Consider the following 19,956-nt stretch of genomic DNA (forward strand, 5'->3'; position numbering starts at 1 on the left):
GTACGCAAGACGCGCTTTTCTTCTCGATTTCTTCTACAAAAGACTCACCAGGGACATTTGATTTAAAAATAATAAAAGGCCAAATAAAGTACAAAGTTGAAGAGTATTGAGGATGTCAGCAGCTGCATTCTTGCATTAAATGCAAACGGTGTCTTTCTCTTTAGCAAATATGGGAGACATAATTTGATCTATTGATTAATAATTTTAACAAACTTATATTTATGGTGTCACTCTAATTGCCGTTATTTGATTGATTTTCTATTTCAATGTACCGAAAGGTAGCAATTTTACATGTTTGTAGACTATCTACTTTATAAAGTAATATTTTATCATGAAAATGATAACCCTACCTTTTTTTGTAACAAAATGCGTTCAGATGTCAAGGTCAAGGAGGGGCATTGCTTAGCACAGTTTGTACATGTAAAACCTGTTGATTATAGTTACTCACCTAGTTATATCAATAGAGATAATAGGAAAAAGACACTAGATAATAAGTTGAGATAATTATTGACTATTGATAACCTATAATAAACAAGCAAACACATCTCTTACATACAATTCAACCTAGTTTGTTTTGTACGTTTGTGCCTTTTTGCTCTCAATTTGGTGTTTGTTGTAGTATGATCTACTGTCCAATATTTTTGGTAGTTCTTGTTTTTTTACGTATTGGTTGATATTTTAACAAAACCTTATTTCTTCTGTTATAGTCAAAATATAGCTTTAGCAAATAATTACGAGTAACCTTTAATTTGTAAGTTTGTTTGAATTTTAAATTACATGCAGCTTAAATTCACTTGCAATTTTTTGCATACGTATGATTTATATAAATGTTTTGTCTTATTTAACTGGATTCATGTCGATAAAGTGAAAAAAGATTGCAAGTTTTCCTGTCGACATTCGGTGCTTCTCTTCGGGTACCCCGGCTTCTTCCACCAATGAGCCTCTTCATGGTTTTTTTGATTTTGTGATTACTTGGCCGTTTTTATAGTGATTATTTGATTACCAGACCAAATATTTCATGATTATTTGATTATGTGATAATCTAGGACTCTATTCTTTTTTTTTGGTCCATTTTTCTCTCTTCTTTATATTTTTTGGCCCATTTTCCTCTCTTCTTTATATTTTTTGCCCATTATTTTCTATCCTTTATATTTTTTGCCCATTTTTTTCTATTTTGTAAACCACCATCCAGACCCTGATACAAAATCTCTAAGCGCTTGAAAAAAAACGCGATCGAAACTGTTTTTGTTCCTTTAGTCACAGATAGACTTTCAGCACAGACTAAACTCTCACCCCTGCATTATTCGGAAAAATCTCAAAATGGTTCATTTCTGCTTGCAGAACATCGTGTCAATGTGGTTATTCTTTTTGTTACTAGCTTCAGAAAGTAGTTTTGGAGAATTTTTATTAATTATTTGTTTGCTTTACTTCCAGTAGCAAATATATCATGTATATGCAGAGTGATAACGATTAACATGCCGACTATAAATCTAGCAAGCAGGTTTTGCTAAGTGGGTCGTTAGTCAAGGGCAATGGGTATGATATTATGACTTCAACTAGATAATTGTTGTTGGCTGGATATTTGACTTGCAACAGACTTCACACAGACTGCCCAAGTCGAGCATATTCGAGAAACAACAAAATAATAAGTTGATGGAATATATATATATATATTTTTTTATCTCTAGACACTTTTTCACTATAAATTATTACGTTATTTCTTGTGATCATATTTTTCCTTTTGAAAACCTATTCAAGTTGATTTAGGTCATTCTTTGGTATCAAAATTCAGTATTTTATTCTTAAGAACTTCTCCGTATATTTCTTATTCTTGTACAATAAAGTTAATATATAATAAAAGGATTGATGAAGATGGTCTTGCTATTCTCTTGAAGGTCTTATTATTTCTTTTTTTTTTTCATTAAATCTTTAAACTCATAAGGTTGATTGTTCACCACATCCGAATGATCTCATTTTAAAATGTGACGATTTTAGGTTTAATTATATTCATGATAAAAGTAATCAATACAATAAGTACATAAGTCAAAGATTATTCAAGATAACTTTTTACACTTTAAATTGATTGCTTGTCATTATATTATTGTATATTGACACTCCATTCAACATGGCATGTTTTGCTCATTTAGTTCTGTTCTTTATTATGTTATTTTCGGTAAAATACACTTTACTCTACTTTTCTTGTAATCGAATGACAATTTTTGACAACAAAACTTTTTATGAAATTCGAATGTCGTTTGGCAATAATTATAGTCACCTTTTATACCAAATCGTTGATATCTTAATATTTTCTTCGGGTTGAGTCAATTGACATTTTCATATTTTCTTATACAGCAAAGGTCGAAACAGCTACATTTCATACTAACAATTAAAATTGACTGTTGATTTCTATCCATATCCCGAGCCAATCATTAGGGTGTATAGAGTGAATGGAATATGCAAAGCCAATTTACAGTTACAGTTTGCTAAGTTTTTTGCGAAAAATGTCGATAAAGTAAGGCACTGATATAACAAATAACTAATGAATGCTTATCACGATCAAAATATGATGAAAATTTGCTTATCATGATCCCGTAACTAGTCAATTTTTAGTTCAAACGTCATCGTTTGAATTTTTACAGACTTAATTATTGACAATAACACAAAACTCTTTATTGTTTTTAAACATTTTAAATGACTTGTAATGTTATACTTCAAAAATCATATTACGCAGACTGTACCAAACATTGAAGAAACTGCATCTGTATCTGTTCGTTTAGTAAAGTATGATACTAATTGGCAAAGATGCGGTTTTTTTCGACGGCTTATGTGATCCAGGCTTTGAAATTTGCCTCAATGGTAAGTGTTTTGCTAGTTACATTATAACATATATATACTTTAACAACAAAAAAACGTTGATACATGCCGTAATCGATTATTCAGTTTAAAGCTTTGCGGCAGAGTATAATTTCTTTTTTTCAAGTACTTAGAGGAACAGAATAAAAACGTTATTTAGAAAAGGGAGCACGATTAAAGTTGTAATTGCATGCAGAATTCGAAAACGAGAGGCTCCTTAATTTTTCAGTTATCTCGTAAAGTTTGAAAAGCGAGTGTCAAATATCCGTAAAAAGCACAGTTATTTTCTTGCAAATATTTATAGAACCATAAAATAGGTATATAAACATAGCTTAGATTTTCTTCAACGATTTCACTTACTTTTACATCAGAATTATAGCTATGCTTTATCGTGTGTATCGCAAGAGAAGTTATTGCGCCATTCTGTCTCTATTTGTTTCACTTGCAAGGTTAGAATAAAAAAAACAAATGAATATTAAAGTGTAAAACACTTGAAATAGGTTAAACAATTTTACATGTACTTGATTTATTTTACATGTACTTGATTTAGCCATTAAATAAAAATGTTATTCAGCATTATATTTTGCCGTTGAGGGCGATTTTGATATGCTGAAGTTAAAATCACATGTCTTCTAAAAATTTACATTAAACGACATCTTTAACCGAAATAGATATATTTTTTTATATGCAAAAACTCACCAAAGATACACGACTTATAATTTTGTACGCTAGATGCGCGTTTCGACTCAGACAAAAAACTCATCAGTGGCATTCGAATCAAAACAGTTGAAAGGCAAGCTCAAATACTAAGTTGAAGATGATTGAACACCGAAAATTACAGAGCTTATAACTTACAATGGAATTTGAGATTTTGGTTTTGAACGTCCCTCATATTTCAAAATTTGCAGAATTTGCAGAAATCTATCAAAATTGCAGTTTTTGGAAATAATACTTGCGATTAGAAATACGCCGTTATAATGTTATAAATTCTAGGTAAACACATTATTGCACATGAAGCTGAGAATTGGGAATTTCCGTAAAGATTGAAAAACATTTTGAAAATGGTCCCAGTTTTTGTTCTAGAAATGTGTAACATTAAAAGGATTATTTTTATTTTGAAGGCTGTTAATTTCATCCCTAGCGGTCCCCAAATCGTATAAATGAGTGATATCACCTTTAGCACAAGAACCCGGTTTACACAGTAGGCTTTCTTCGTTAAATGCGTAGTTTTTTGTTAGGTCTTTCATTTTTCCTCTTTTTGGTGTCTGTTCTGTTGCAATTTTCATTGCACCTCAGTATGTTTTTAGAAATCCATAAATAAATTTATTGGTCATGCTTAGTCAATAAAATTAATAGAATTGTAACAGTTATGTTTTTATGATATAACAAAAGCTTAACTTCATATTTTACAGTAACTGCGTTAAGACAAACAAAAGTGACAATACAAATCAGATTGACTTCAATGAAATTACCATTACACCAAATCCCGCAGTATTCAATTACAATTATTCAGAAGTAAGTAGATTTTATTGAAAAGATATACATTGTTATCATTGTTATAAGAGTTGATACGAGTTAATAATTTCAGATTACAGGGTCTGTAACATTGACTTATCTTTAATCTTTAATGCATGATGAAATATACTTTGATTGCATTGTAAAGGCATTAAAATGAACAAAGAAGCTGTATCATATAGAAAAAATAGTACTGTTAGTCCTGCTAAATGTTACTTATCCCTGAAACGTAAGTTACTTATTACTGTTTAAAACTTATATACCGAAACGCCTCCAACGTAGATTTGTTTTGTCTTTTTAATGTGAGTGCAATCATTATATCATGTTTCTTGCGTTTTGTTTACTGCGATGTTTCCACTATTGAGCTTCAACAAAACAACATTTTCCCAAATAAATGTGCAGGAAAGCATCAATAATCCACAGCAAACCGTGAACACAGTAAACCCCAGATATCTAAATATAAAAAATTCCAATCAACACATTATTCTGACTCCGAGCCGACCAGTTTTGCTCTTACTCCTTAATGCCGCGTGCTTAGCGGAGAGGCAGCAAATACCAATTTTAAAGTCTTTGGTTTGACCCGGCCTGGGATCGAACCCACGACCTCCCGCACTCTAGGCGAACACGCTACCACGAGAACACCGAGGCGGTTTCGAAATGGAAGTGAGTGACGATCATATTTCTGTATAAATTGATAAAAAAAAACATTCAATTCTTATATTTACATATCTTGGCAATGCGATATACATGTGTACTAGTATAATAATAAGGAGATGAGGTATGATTGCCAATGAGACAACTATCCACCCAAGTTCAAATGAAGAGGATGTAAGCAATTATAGGCAACCGTACGACCTTCAAAAATGAGAAAAACCCATACCGTATAGTCGGCTATAAAAGGCCCCGACATAAAAAATATGAAACAATTCAATTGAGAAATCTAACGATCTAATTATAGTTTTTAACATTTGGACTCTCAATGTATACAAATTCAATGTTAATAGCGAATACAAAAGTTAAACTCATTTTATAGTTGTTTTTTTTTATTTTTGGAAGAAAAGGAATGACATGTCACCTCTATCAAGAATACTTGGGAACAATCTAAAAGGTTTGTCCACCCTGTTTCCAACCTGTGTTCACTCCGCCGAATCCAAGAGCGGATGGTTTTAGTGTGTGATCGAGCTACGATGAATCAAATTTGATAGGTCATCTATCGGTTGATATAAAAAAAAATATCATATAAAGTTATAAAGGGACATAACTGAAGAACGGTAAAAGTGACACTACCCAAATTTGTACTTGATCTGAGTTTTTTGGTAATAAGTATTGTGTATAAGTTTCATAAAATTTGGTTGAGGCAAACTTAAGCTAGAGAACGGAAACGATAAATTCAGCAATTTTTCCATTTGTAAAGGGACATAGCTCTAGAACAATAAAAGTGACACCCCCAAAATTCAAACTTGATCTGTATTTCGTGGTAATAAGCATTGTGTATAAGTTTCGTGGCATTTGGTTAAGGGAAACTAAAGTTAGAGAACGGAAGGAAAAATTCAACAATTTTTCCATTTGTAAAAGGGCATATCTCTAGAACGGTTAAAGTGACGCCACCAAAATTCAAACTCGATCTTTATTTTGGGGTAGTAAGCATTGTGTATAAGTTTCAAAACATTTTGTTAAGAATAACTTAAGTTAGAGAACGGAAACGAAAAATTCAGCAATTTTTCCATTTGTAAAAGGGCCTAACTCTAGAACGGTTAAAGTGACGCCACCAAAATTCAAGTTTGATCTGTGTTTTGTGGTAATAAGCATTGTGTATAAGTTTCGTAGCATTTGGTTGAGGCAAACTAAAGTAAGAGAACGGAAACGAAAAATTCAGCAATTTTTCCATTTGTAAAGGGGCATAACTCTAGAACGGCTAAAGTGACGCCACCAAAATTCAAACTTGATCTGTGTTTTGTGGTAATAAGCATTGTGTATAAGTTTCATAACATTTGGTGGAGGCAAACTAAAATTAGAGAACGGAACCCAACTTTGGGACGTACGTACGGACGAACAGACGGACAAGGGTAAAACTTAATGCCCCCTCCGCTACGGCGGGAGCATAAAAATAGAAAAATTGTCATAAACTTTCCATGGTCACTGATGAGAGTACAATCTAACGCGCTGAGCAATGACCTTTAGCTGGGCCACAGTGACACATGTCTACATAATTATATAAGGTATCTGATTTGGGTAATATTAAACACAACTTAATTTGCTACGATTGAATGCATGATAGATTACCGTCAATGAGACACAACAATTAAGTCAACCAATAAGGGACATTTAAAACTGTGTTAAGAAATACTATGAGCGTCCAACTGAAATTCTTCCTTTTGAACAACTATTTTTGACCGAATAAGAATATACATATGTGAAAGGGGGTTCAAAGGGAAGTCTTGTCATTTTTATTGTTTTTTAATTGGCCGTTTCGGAATCTAAAGGACTATGGCTAATTTTATTGTTCGTACCCCAAATTGAAAATAACGTTAACTTTCCATTGTTAAGGACGTTTTTAATCAATTTGGATGTTTTGGTGTACACTTTTGAAAATATTACCCAGAATGCATTAGATTCTAAAACGGCGGAATACCAAATACAGAAACAAGCAATTACTTTTGATAAGATCTACATAGGTAAGCTAAATGTACAAATAGTTTGTATGAAAATCAACATTGCTGGATTATTTACTCACGGTAATTGTTCTGTATTTGGTGTTCCGAGGCATCAGTCGCCGAAATTCGAGCGGCATCTGCAAAAGTTTGCCGAATTGACTATATTAGTGGTTATTTGTTTATGTTAAGTTTTTGTCAATATCAAAATGATTTAAAAAGTTCATAAACAAATGGCACAAATGTACAATATTGATTGATTTTGGCAAATTGTGTAGTACCTGCCCCTTAAAAGATTCAATTTATTCATCTATAATTTCAGTAACGAATCAATAGATTACCCTATTGATTAATAAAAAGGGAAGAAGATAAATTGTCAATCAAAATTAAAAGCAAAGTTGTATTAGATGGAAAGCTATTTTTCATTTCAATTAAAACAGAGACTCAGAATGGGCAAACCCCCTTTCCTTATTGCTTCACTGAATGAGTGAAATACATATCTTGTGCTTGTGCTTGAACTAAATTAAATGTAGATTTATGCTTTTGATAAAGATTGTATCTTTTATGAATTTAGTCTAAAGTATGCCAAATTTGACGAAATATATCAAAATTACACGTTGTTTGGTCCTGTTTGATTTCACCACCTCTTCAACATATAGGTTTTGGATTTCAAATATTTTTGACTTCGAGCATCACCGGAGACATTAATTGTCGACATGCGCATATAGTGCAGTTAAGTTGGTATCGCTAGTGTTATTGACATTCATAGTTTGGTCATATGTTCAGAAACAAGCCATATTATAGATTAATTAAAAATAAAACTCGATCTGTCAGCGTGTGCATGAGGGTCTGGATGGTCTTAATTTCTGTATTCTTTAAATTTTTAGGGCATTTTTCTATTTTTTCAAAAATAACGCATATTCTGTAAAATTCTAATAAAATTGATTTGCTATTATTTTTTCTGTAATCATATGATTGTTTTATTCTGTACATCGTTCATTCCTGTAATTTCTGTAATAAGTATTTCATTACGTGTTTTTGTTATTTTCCACAGTTATTCATTAAACTTTTGCACCCCATTATTCGCTATTCCATAATTTTTTGCTCATTTTTTTCTTTTCAATATTTTTGTTGGACATTAATTCTATTCTTAAAAGTAAAGTATTCTAAAGTAAATTTAGGAGACTATAATTGTAGATGTCATACGATACGAAAAGAATTTAAAAAAAAGTTGTACATCTTGGTTGTATGGACGAACTCCTGCTCACTTGTAAGGATTCGGGAAGTTGAAAATAGGTTCCAGTTCCTTTACACGAATAAGAAGATGTGGTATGGTTGCCACCGAGACAACTCCAAACCAGAGACCAAATGACGTAGAAGTACTTTTTGTTTAGTTTTGCTAGGCCTACAGTAAAATTTTGACCAAGCATAATTACAGAACAATCTATCACTATCGTTTTAAGGTAAACAATCATGGTTTATTTTACAGCGAAATGTTTAAAAAAAGGCGACAGTAGTATACCGCTGTTCCAAAGTCATAAATCGATTGAGAGAAAACAAGTCCGGGCTACAAACTAAAACCGAGGGAAACACATCAACTATAAGAGGAAATCAAATTATGTAAAACACATATGACAGACATGAGCCAACGACAACCACTAACCTACAGGCTTATGACTTTGGACAGGCTAACAAAGCGTGTGGCGTGGTTAAACATGTTTTTGAGATCCCAACCCTCCCCTAACCTGGGACAGTGGTGTTACAGCACAAAATAAGAACAAACTGAAAAAATCAATTGCAATTGGCTTAACTCAAAAGATCGGTACGAGAAAAAAAGTATAAAAATTCTAAACTCCAAGGTTAATTCAAAAAGGGGAAGGTCAATGAATTTTGACAAAATAAGACAATTTTTAGCAAGGGCTACACGCGTGATAGATTCATTAAGTTATCAAGAATAGTTCTTTCTTCTGATGATCTAATTAAAAAATCAACAGCCTGAAACAATAACCGATCTACACGCATAGCAGGCAACAGCCACCGACTACCACTGAATTACCGGCTCCATACTTGGGAAAATGGTGCAACAGCACAACATAAAATCAAACTGTAAATATGAGTTCGAAATGGTTTGACTTATCAGATTGGCTCGAATCATTAACAGAAATGACAAAAAGACATAGGACATATAGTACTCGCAGTTACTAAAAGCTAGTTGAAAACCAATTACAGCTCATAAATAAATCATATTCTACCAGACTAAAAGTATTCATCACTTTTCATTATATATGTCTGCCATTTTGTAGGAGAGTCGGGTGTTGGTGGTTTATGTGGTTTGTTGTGCTGTGTGGTATTTTTGGCGATTTGTGTTATCCCTTTTTATATAGATGTGGTATGAGTGCCAATGAGACAACTCTCCATCCAAGTCACAATGTATAAAAAGTTAACAATTATAGGTCAAAGTACGGCCTCCAACACGGAGCCTTCGCTCACATCGAAAAGCAAGCTATAAAGGGTCCTAACATGACTAGTGTAAAACAATTCAAACAGGAAAACTAACGGTCTAATCTATATAAAAAAAAAAACGAGAAACGAGAAATACTTATGAACCACACCAACAAACAATAACCACTATACAACAGGCTCCTGAGTTAGGACAGGAGCATAAAAATTCAGCGGGTTTAAACGTTTTTAACAGGCAACAACCTTCACTCTAACCTGAGACAGTAACATAAAACGTCACACTATAAAAATATCAATTGAAATGGCTTAACTCGATTAAATAGACATTTGAACAAAAACAGGTAAACATACACTGAACGAATAAGTTTGATCTATGACACAATATTAATACAATATTAATAAACAAAGATGTAGGAACAGTGTCAAAAAGACAACTCTAACCTGGGACAAAATAGCGTTAAATAAAACACTGTGCACATATCAACTTAAATATACTAGTAATAGTTTTGTTATTAGGCGTATGGAAATCATTTTTTACAAAATTAATGACTTTGTTGTTCACAGTACGAGTACAGAAGTGAAAATTAACCGTCATACTAAATACTCATGGTGGTACATATGAACAATAGTATACATCCTAGTATTTTCCTTAATATTTGTCACTGAACTTTGAGATTCGATCATCACATTCATCATCATAAGACTGTACAATTATTTGATTATAGATACTAATCATAAAGCTGATGCCTTATGAAACATGGTTACAGAAATAGATTATTGAAGTTCATGAATTGATAGTGTTAAAGGAGCAAAGTAGTAACTAAGATCAGTCTAACGTTGAATTTCGTAAAATTCCTTCTTTTCAGATTTTGATTCAAGATCTACTACAGTCATTGAAAATTCTGTGTCTCCAAAGTTAAATACAACTTTCAATTCTCTTTCATCGCGCCTAGGGTTTGCAATGGAAAATTTGAACTCCCCAAGTAAAGTACATTCTCCCGTATCGGTATACATAGCATTGTCCCTATCCGTTATATACACTCGACACATGCAGCCGGTCTTTTCGTTCGTTGAATATAATTTTTCAATTTTATGTCCTAATGGAATTGGTGTGTTGATCCCCATGAATGGATCAAATAAGGATCTGCAATATGCTATTCCTCCCGAAATCGATTTTCTTTTCTGATCATGAATACTTTCATCAAACGGCAACCGGAAACCTAGACCATATGTATATCGTGCTATTCGCGATGATATGATATCGGATTTATAACCAAATAAAACTGCACCTTTCAGAACGATAACGATCCTCTTGCAATATAATGTTCATGCTTGGAAAAACAGTTTTCAGGGCATTTTGTACCATCTTGCATTCAGCGAAACCACCAACAAGCAGAATGCTTGAAACGCTTGATGCTGTCGCCTGTTGTAGAACAGACTGTATTAAAGCCTTAATATTATCACATGTTGTCTTGAAAAGCGATTTAGCGAATAATGGTTCAATTCCTATTTTGTCTTTACATATTTCAATGTTACATGCCAGGGAGGATGAACTGACGACATTTTTAATATTTTCCCCTAAATTTGACTGACAGAGATCGTCGAGAGTTGCATATGGAATGGTTAAATTCACTTTTCTAGTTTGGGTGGGTTGAAATGTTCTTTTAACTTGTTCTATACTTATCATCAGATATAAGTAAGATTCTGGACTGTCTGATTTCATACTGTTTAGAAGTGGTCCGCCAAATATGCGAACGAACAGCTGGATAAATGCATCATCAACTGAGGTTATGCCACAACCATTCCCGCAGGCTTTTGTCACTTCTTTCAAAGTGCCGTTCGGAATTTTTTCATGTACCGTTACATCTATTGTACCACCTAGAATATAATCAGAAAACAGCATGCTGTAAATTTTAATGGGATCAATAGATACAATTCGTCAATTTCAGCAATATTTAGTAAAAAATTAAATTTAAACATCTGTAAGTTACAAGAGAAAATCATTAATCGTTGAACGATTCCTAATTAAATTTCGTTTGGACAGATGTTTCAAATAATTGATTGTTTTACCAAAGCTTTTATTAATTTTTGCACCAAATACATTGATATACTAAAAGATCAGAATGATTTTGCTAGATATTGCAGCGGTGGTTCTTAGCATGTAATATCTAATTCTGACAACATCTGTCATGTTTAAAAAGTTTTTTTTTAATCTTAATTGTACTTTTTTGTCGTTATATGTTTTGTTTTCTGTTATTTAGACGTGTAGGCTAGGTCTCGTCCAAACTCCAAAACAGTGGAAACATCGTCTTTGCTACGTAGCAACGTCACCGCTGTTTCGGAGTATGTATCTCGTCAATTGAACCCGGTAAAGGGCTAATCACTAGCATCGGAATAACTAACAAAATACCCCCAAGATCTGCGACCATATATCTTGATCCAATTTCCGCAATTTCTCTGCAACCAGCAGACGGGAAGGTTTGACAATATATCGATGCTGCTTCTGGTTCATGTGCAATTGTTAGCTTATCTCTTGGTATTCCAGCCTAGGAAAAGTAATTACACTGACTAAACGCTGGCTATTGTCAATTAAATTTGGAGAGTCGCCTGACAATAGAGCATTTCAATTAATCTCATTTTTATGGTTTCCTACTTACAAATCAGGTAAAAATATTCAATAAGGAAGGAACATCCAAAACAAGTTTTTCACTACAGTACTAATGTCTTAAATACCTATCTTGTCTTTTCACTTTTTAATCTGGATTATTTGAATCAGGGAAAATAAAGATCATATACCTAAGGCGAAACTACAATGATCATTTGGCAAGATTAAACTTTCAAAATTAGAAAATAAGGCAACTATAGACTATTACAATTGAAAATGGTATGACAATTTTTTTACCATTGGATGTTGGAAAGACTGGTAACTAAAGTAAGGAAAATGATGAGGAAAATTTCAAAGTTTATGTTTTTCTAGAAGAATTGTATGGTATTTTGGGGAAAACATATGAAGAAATATGTCAAAGCGGCCGATTATTATTAAAGACCGTAGAATTAAACAACCTAATGATGGGTTTGCAAACATTTTCCATGATTCCATTGTACTATTTCTTCCATTTTGTGAAACAGGACAGGTTGATTTAATCGATTTCCAATCAAAGTATGTTTAAGGAAGATAGAAACTATATTTTCTTATGATGTACCAAGATCACTTAATTTTTGTTTATATTTAGACGATCACCAGGTACAAATGCTTGAATGAATTAAAACTGTGTAATAGTCTGTGCCATATCTCTGCAGCAATTGGTAACAAATAAATTCCAATACAATTTTTAATCAATATAAGAATAAGGAGATGCAGTATGATTGCTAATGAGATAACTATACAACAAGTTTACATATATTTTAAGAGGTTTATTCAATGAGTTATAACACCAATATTTTACTTATGATTTTATTTCATGTAATTGACATTCAAACTTAAGTTCTTATTATTTTATTATGTACAAAATGTATTTTAACTTTGAAAAAATTTCTTTTTATTTACTCTCATTTTTATTTTAGGCATTAACATTAATTCCTGGACATAATTTTTAGGATTTAAGAGTAATGCCTAACATTATTTAGACAATAAACTTACTGCCTAGGCATTAGCTTATTGCCTAGTATTTAAGCTAAATGCCCAATTTCACTTATTGCCGCTAACATATATATCGATAAAAAGCTGAAATAACATCAATACAATTTTGATTGATATACAACGCCACATTCTTTATGTGCCTGTCCAATGTCAGGATCATGCAGTTCAGTGGCTGTCGTTGGTTCATGTCTGTCATATATGTTTTTCCTAAATTTGTTTTGTTATAAATAAGACTGTTAGTTTTCTCGTTTGAATTATTTTCCATTTTTGATGTCAGACTTTTTATAGCCGACTATACGGAATGTGTTTTTCTCGTTGTTGAAAGCCGAACGGTTGTCTTTAATTGCCTCGCATTTAGCAAATACATCAGCGGAAATCAATTATATAAAAAATAAGGCGTGGTATGATTGCCAATGAGACAACTCTCCACAAGAGACCAAATGACACAGAAATTAACAACTATAGGTCACCGTACGGCCTTCAACAATGAGCAAAGCCCATACCGCACAGTCAGCTATAAAAGGCCCCGAAATGACAATGTAAAACAATTCAAACGAGAAAACTAACGACCTAATTTATGTATAGAAAATGAACGAAAAACAAATATGTAACACATAAATAAACGACAACCACTGAATTACAGGCTCCTAACTTGGGACAGGCACATACATACAGAATGTGGCGGGGTTAAACATGTTAGCGGGATCCCAACCCTCCTCCTAACCTGAGACAGTGGTGTAACAGTACAACATAAGAACGAACTATAAAAATCAGTTGAAAGAGGCTTAACTCATCAGATGGATAAAAATACAAATACTACAAATACAAGTGGACGTGGCCGGGTACTTGTACATCCAAACAACAAAAAGACACTAAGTACAGATCTGAGAGTAATCGCAATAACTGACAGCTAGTTCAAAGCCACTAACAACTAATAAAAAAAAATCATGCATCTAAGACTAAATTATCAATCTGTACACATCCAACATCCAATGTTTTCTTAGAGACAAAACAATTTGTGTTTTTATGATTTGACATTATGCACGTCTTTCAAGATAGCTAAACATATTCAGGTATACACAAAACGTTCACAGAATATGTCAACAGATGAACATTCCACTGGAAAAAGTAAAATCTACAGAAACGTCGCTATGCGACGTCCGCTAGAAGTCAACTTTTGAAAATGAGCAATTATAATATGTTACCGGCATACATTTCTTAAAAAATGAATAGCAAGTATGGACGAATGTCAAATTGTTCTAAATATTTGGAGAAATAAAACAAAACATCAGTTATTTGATTTTTACAAATATAAATGTATGCATGGATGCAATTTTGGTACTCCGCATTACAGAATCATGGATTGTTTGGAGGTGGGTTCAAACCTATTGTTCTATGATTTAATATGGATTCAATATTAAATAGAAAGAACTATATAGAATATAAGGATACATCTACAAAATAAACACAGAAACTTGTGTGAATCATAGATAAACGTAGGTGAAAAACTGTCAAAGTAGGTACAATTTGGGTACCATCATGTTACCTTTACTTCATTTGAACTCTGGTGGATGGTTGTCTCATTGGCAATCATACCACAACTCCTAATATTATATTTCATATTTAGGAATAAACTATGAATGTTTTACCTTTTCAGCACTTTTTCTCATAAACTGCTTGGCTGTGTCCGTCCAAATGGCAGGAACAGTAAGTACCCACTTAGTTTTTTCATCGTCAAGTACTATGTTCTTTATTTCACCAGTACTGTTAAGGTGGTCTTTTAAGGTTTTAATTGACAACGAAAATACATCTATAGCAGGTAGTGGTTGCCCTCTCACATCTTTCAGAACCATAGTCATAGTAATATTCTGCAAAATGACTATTATATTGAAATAGAGTCATTAATTTGTCAATGTAAACAGCAGAAAAAGGAGAAAAAAGTATCTGAAATGTCATAAAGCAACTTTTGTGAATAACTTCCGAATATTTGTATTGAAAACAAATTGAAATAGGGATAAAGATATCATCAAATGGTCAAAACTTTTCCATTTTTCTAAGTATAGAAATTTATTTTTGAAGAATGGTTTGTAGTAATTTGGGAACTTTCGGCGCACGACGTAGCCTCTTTCGCTCACCTGGTACTTTTGCATAAAACAATGGTACAATAATATTTTTGCAGAATTGAAACTAGTTTTGGCCAAATTTTTGTCGCTGATCAATTTTTTATACTCGTACATGTCATATCCATTTTAGTTTCAATATAATAGACGGAAAAGAATAAAACGATTGGTTTCAACTGTGATTTCAAAATAGATAAATAAAAATGGTCATTAAAGAGCTATTTCGCCTGTCACGTATCAGAAGCATTTTTCTAGATTAAGCTTCATAAGGAACGCTCCAACATTAACATTTAAGCCCAAGGATGAAAATAATTAGCAACGTTAGGAGCTATAAAATCAAAAGGAACCTAAAAAGAATAGTCAAATTCTCCTATGGTCAATTTTGCCTGAGGGAATATCTATTCATTGTAGATTTCATACAGTCGAAATGGGCAGTAGGTATATCTTGAGGTGGTATTCGGTACCCAGCTTTAACTGTAATATTATTGATAAAACTAGCGAATATAGAAACAGCTAAAATATCAGAAAAGGAGGCCAAGTATTTCAACATAAAAACAATCTTTGTCAAGGCTGGGACTTTTGTTCTAAGTATTATAGTCCCAGGTCAAGGATTGCAAAAGAAATCATAAACATGGAATATATCCTGTATTTTCATAACACTTTTATTTACCTTGTTATTATGAAGCTTCATCTTAAATCTATGAAAGAAGTAGTAATCTTCTGTATCTCCATCCAATACAATGTCTGCATACTGTTCTTCTGCTTCATACCCAAAAACTGATACTTTTCGGTCTTTAGAGAGCAGCAGACACGTGGGGGTCTTTAGGGATGCAACTTCCGCCGTCCCAGAATTCCAAATCTGATTAGATAAGATTTCTACATCCTTCAGCTCAGTTTCTGGTGCACTAACTGAAAATGAATATCCTGAATACGTTGTCCCAAAATCTATGGCAGCTACATGAATAGCCATCGTTTATCACATGTTACCTGAAAATCTAAAAATAAAAATGTGTTTCAGTTCAGAAAAGAGCTTACAGTAATATGAAACGAGTTTCTGATGATTATAATGTTAAGAAAATTGTTGAACCAATGCATGCATATAATTATAATTACATTACATGTATGTTTCATAAGAATACGTACCATTTGATTGGATGACAATAGTCGCGTTTCAAAATAAATTGATTTCTTATAATATGCAACATTCATGACTGCACGTGCTTCCCATGACAACGTCACGATAACGGCAAGGGAAACAAATCAATAAAATAACAAAAAATAGCATTCAATTCTTGAAAACTTACTTAAGTCCCATGTGTACTTTTTTTTTAAAATACCTTTTACGAATCGACAAAAAAATATTTCATTGGATGATTGTTGAGCAAATACGTTGGCTGACACTTAATAACAATAATGGAACCATTTTTGCTGTGCCAGATGTGCATTTCGACAATAAATAGCATTTGGTTTTTTTGTGCCGAAGTTTACCGAGTGTGACCTTGATACTCAATTAACAGACGGAAACATGAAGCACTTGAAATAAGTGAGATAATATATTGTCAATGATTTCCAATGATTTATTTAAATTTTGTAACAACAATTGTTAAATGATGTGGTGTATTAATTTTGTCTTGTAGAGTCGATTTAACACGAGGCATCGGATTAAGCGTCCCCATTCTGACCGGATGTGGAAGAACATTTTCTCTTTTTCAGCCAATATCTGAAGGTCTAGATGGGGTATCACTAATTTCAGAATTCTTTAAATTTTTATGGCAATTTTCTTCTTCTTTAAAAATAACGCTAATTCTGTAAAATTCACCTGAAATTGATTTTACTGTAGATTTTTTCAGCAATTATATGATTTCTTTAGTCTACATATCGTTCATTTCTGTAATCAGTATTATATTACCTAATTCTTTTATTTTCCTCTGTTATTGTTTATACGTTTGCACCCCATTATTCTCTATTCTTTAAGTTTTTGGCTTAATTTTCTCTATTCCTTATATAATTTTAATTGGGTCACTATTCTTTATTCTGTAAATCCCATCCAGACCCTCATACCACTTTTAAAAGACCCAAGTTTTCTTTTTCACTATTTATATTTTTGTTATAAAATACGCAGCTCCTTTGCCATGTCTACAAACGATTGTGGTATGCATAATATTTACACACTTAAGCCGTTTGCAATTCACAAATGATACATTTTAAAGGTCTAAATTACATACCTTGACTTTTAAAATGTTGTGGAAACAGAATAATTAACTATTTTGTATATAATTATGTACCTTCATTTATCGATAATTATGCAAAGGTAAATTCTTTATAATCTGATATTAATACTGCTTGTGGTTAGTTTACCTGTAATTTTTCTGAAAATTTAACATAAACTGAAAATAAAAGAAAAAGTTGAATGTTCATGACATGATTTAAAGATTTGACACACTTATTTGATAATTTTACAGCAAAAATAAAAATCTTGTTTCATCCCTGTATATCTTTAAAACATTTTTATTCTACTTTCGTCTATCGTTTTCAGTTTGAAACTTCTTTTCGTCCCTAATTATTGAAAGATTAAATCATTATTAAAAAACTATTCTGTTATTTTAATTTTATAGATAAAGACCTAATATAGGAATAAGGTACAAATTACACTAATTGCGCATTGATGTCTGTGGGAAAATGGACTTGTGTACTAATACTATTTCGAAAAATCACAGATAGTTTTTGGGTGCTATGACGAGTGGTAAGGAAAGGACACTAAATGATTTCAACATAACACAAATGAGGCCAAATAAAACTTTTGATGATGGATGATGATGGATGGCTGTTTAACGTCCAGTGGCAAATAAAATTCATATCCAGGACAAGAACGAATTAATACGAAATAAGAATATGCAAATATGAACACCTGCTTTGTACTAGACCGACACGCTGAGCGCGATTTTTACTGTCGTGCTAGTTGCCCTATCCGGATGATTTTTTTACCCAAACCGACCAGTCTTTGCTCTTTCTCTTTACTTTAATACCGCGTGCTTAGCGGAAAAGCAGCAAATACCAATTTTCAGGTCTTTGGTTTAAATTGACCGGGACTCGAACCCACGACCCCGAGCACGATACCATTGAGGAAGTTTTGAAAAAAATGATTATATATGATCATCTTGCTCACTTAATCCTATGACGAACGTATGACTTCACATTCTCTTTTCATTTTCAACATGTTCATGCTTATATCTTTTTTTAGTTTTTTTTTCTGGAATGCAAACTGATAGATGTAGGATCAAAGAAAAAAAGGTAAAATAAATAAATTATCGGAAGAATAATAGAAACAGGAAATATCACGACGAAGTCACGAGTATTAGGATTAGGAAGTCACTGTTTCAGCAGATACTCAACAGCGTCTGCACAATGTGCGGAATAATGATAAATTTAAAAACTACTCGAAAATTATGAAACTTAGTTTTAAAGAAATAAAACTTTACGGATTTATGTTATTCAACGGACAAAATAATGTGACGAATACAATTTAATATTTGCATTGAAAATATTAGAGTGTCTTACCTGGTATGAAACAGTTATAAGGAAGTTGATTGGCAGTGCGCATGGCAGATGTTATCACCCAACTGACGATGTAGAATTATGGGCATTCCAGCTAAACATATAGCTAAATTTAGACATGTTTACAAAAAAAAAGGCATTTTCGGAAAATAATCGAAATTAATGACTACACCTATATTTGATTATTTCAAAGTGAACGGAATTTATTGTATGTCAATGGTATAAATTTCTATACACAGTTTTTATAAAAAAAATCAATGGAATATCTATTACAAGTTTAAAAGTGAACTCTTAAGTTACAATAATAATGCACTTAAAAAACGTTACGGAAGGTAATTATTGTAAGTGTTTCTCCCTCCTTATACACAACTCTTGTCTGTTTGATGTCCTATTATAAATGCATTCTACTTTTGCGGACGATTAACATATGCATACAAAATAAGAATAAAGTTACGTCGATTCGTCATAAAAAAGTGTTGACTTTAACAAAGAATTAAGACTCAGGCAATGACCATTGATCTTCTGTGGGAGGAATTGGTTTTTCTCTCGGTACAATCATTTTTATTGTCCCCAAATTTAATCAAAAACAAACTATTTTTATCCATAGAGGTACAGGAACAAGGGTTTGTTTTGAAACATGTGAAACGCAATAGTATATTTATGTTCCTTCTAATTTTCAATTGAAACAAACAATTTTTTTCCACTTTCCTTCTGAAACATTTTTTACACTTTCCTCCTGAAACCTTTTTTTTTCTTCAAAACTTAAAAAAATCGAACAGTTTATTGAATAAATATAAAAAACAATGCCCCACCACAAAAGATGAATGGTCGGTGCCTCATATGTAGTCTTACGTTGATTACTAGTACTACTTTGGGAAATTCAGAGAGGTCGAGCAAAAAGGGGCACAGTGAGGATGTTGAGAGACAGCTAGTTGTTTTAAAACATATCCCCCGAGGGTTCTCCGATGTATCAGGACGGTTAATATTCACCTCGCGTCAGGAAAGTGTCACGCTCTCTGCAAGTAAATTTATCCTTTTTACAGCTCTTTAGCTTCCGTAGTTGTCTAAATGCAAAGCAAGAAAGGGCTTGATTATCCAAATCAACATTTCTGTAATACATCTTTCAGCATAATAAATTTGGGCAAAGCCTTTGATCATGTTT

General features: G+C 32.5%; 1 protein-coding gene across 1 annotated transcript; it reads right to left on the reverse strand.

The window, feature by feature from the left end:
- Positions 1 to 9,953: 9,953 nt before the first annotated feature.
- On the reverse strand, positions 9,954 to 18,833 carry LOC127721247 (heat shock 70 kDa protein 12B-like). Its single transcript, XM_052227924.1, has 5 exons — positions 18,798 to 18,833; positions 15,910 to 16,234; positions 14,769 to 14,987; positions 11,890 to 12,025; positions 9,954 to 11,357 (listed from the first exon to the last, which is right to left on the reverse strand). Exons 2-5 carry the CDS (start codon positions 16,207 to 16,209, stop codon positions 10,747 to 10,749), a joined length of 1,266 nt encoding a protein of 421 aa, XP_052083884.1. The 5' UTR covers positions 16,210 to 16,234; positions 18,798 to 18,833; the 3' UTR covers positions 9,954 to 10,746.
- Positions 18,834 to 19,956: the final 1,123 nt, after the last annotated feature.

Source organism: Mytilus californianus, unplaced genomic scaffold (genome assembly GCF_021869535.1).
Source record: "Mytilus californianus isolate M0D057914Y unplaced genomic scaffold, xbMytCali1.0.p SCAF_12, whole genome shotgun sequence".
Classification (NCBI taxonomy): domain Eukaryota; kingdom Metazoa; phylum Mollusca; class Bivalvia; order Mytilida; family Mytilidae; genus Mytilus; species Mytilus californianus.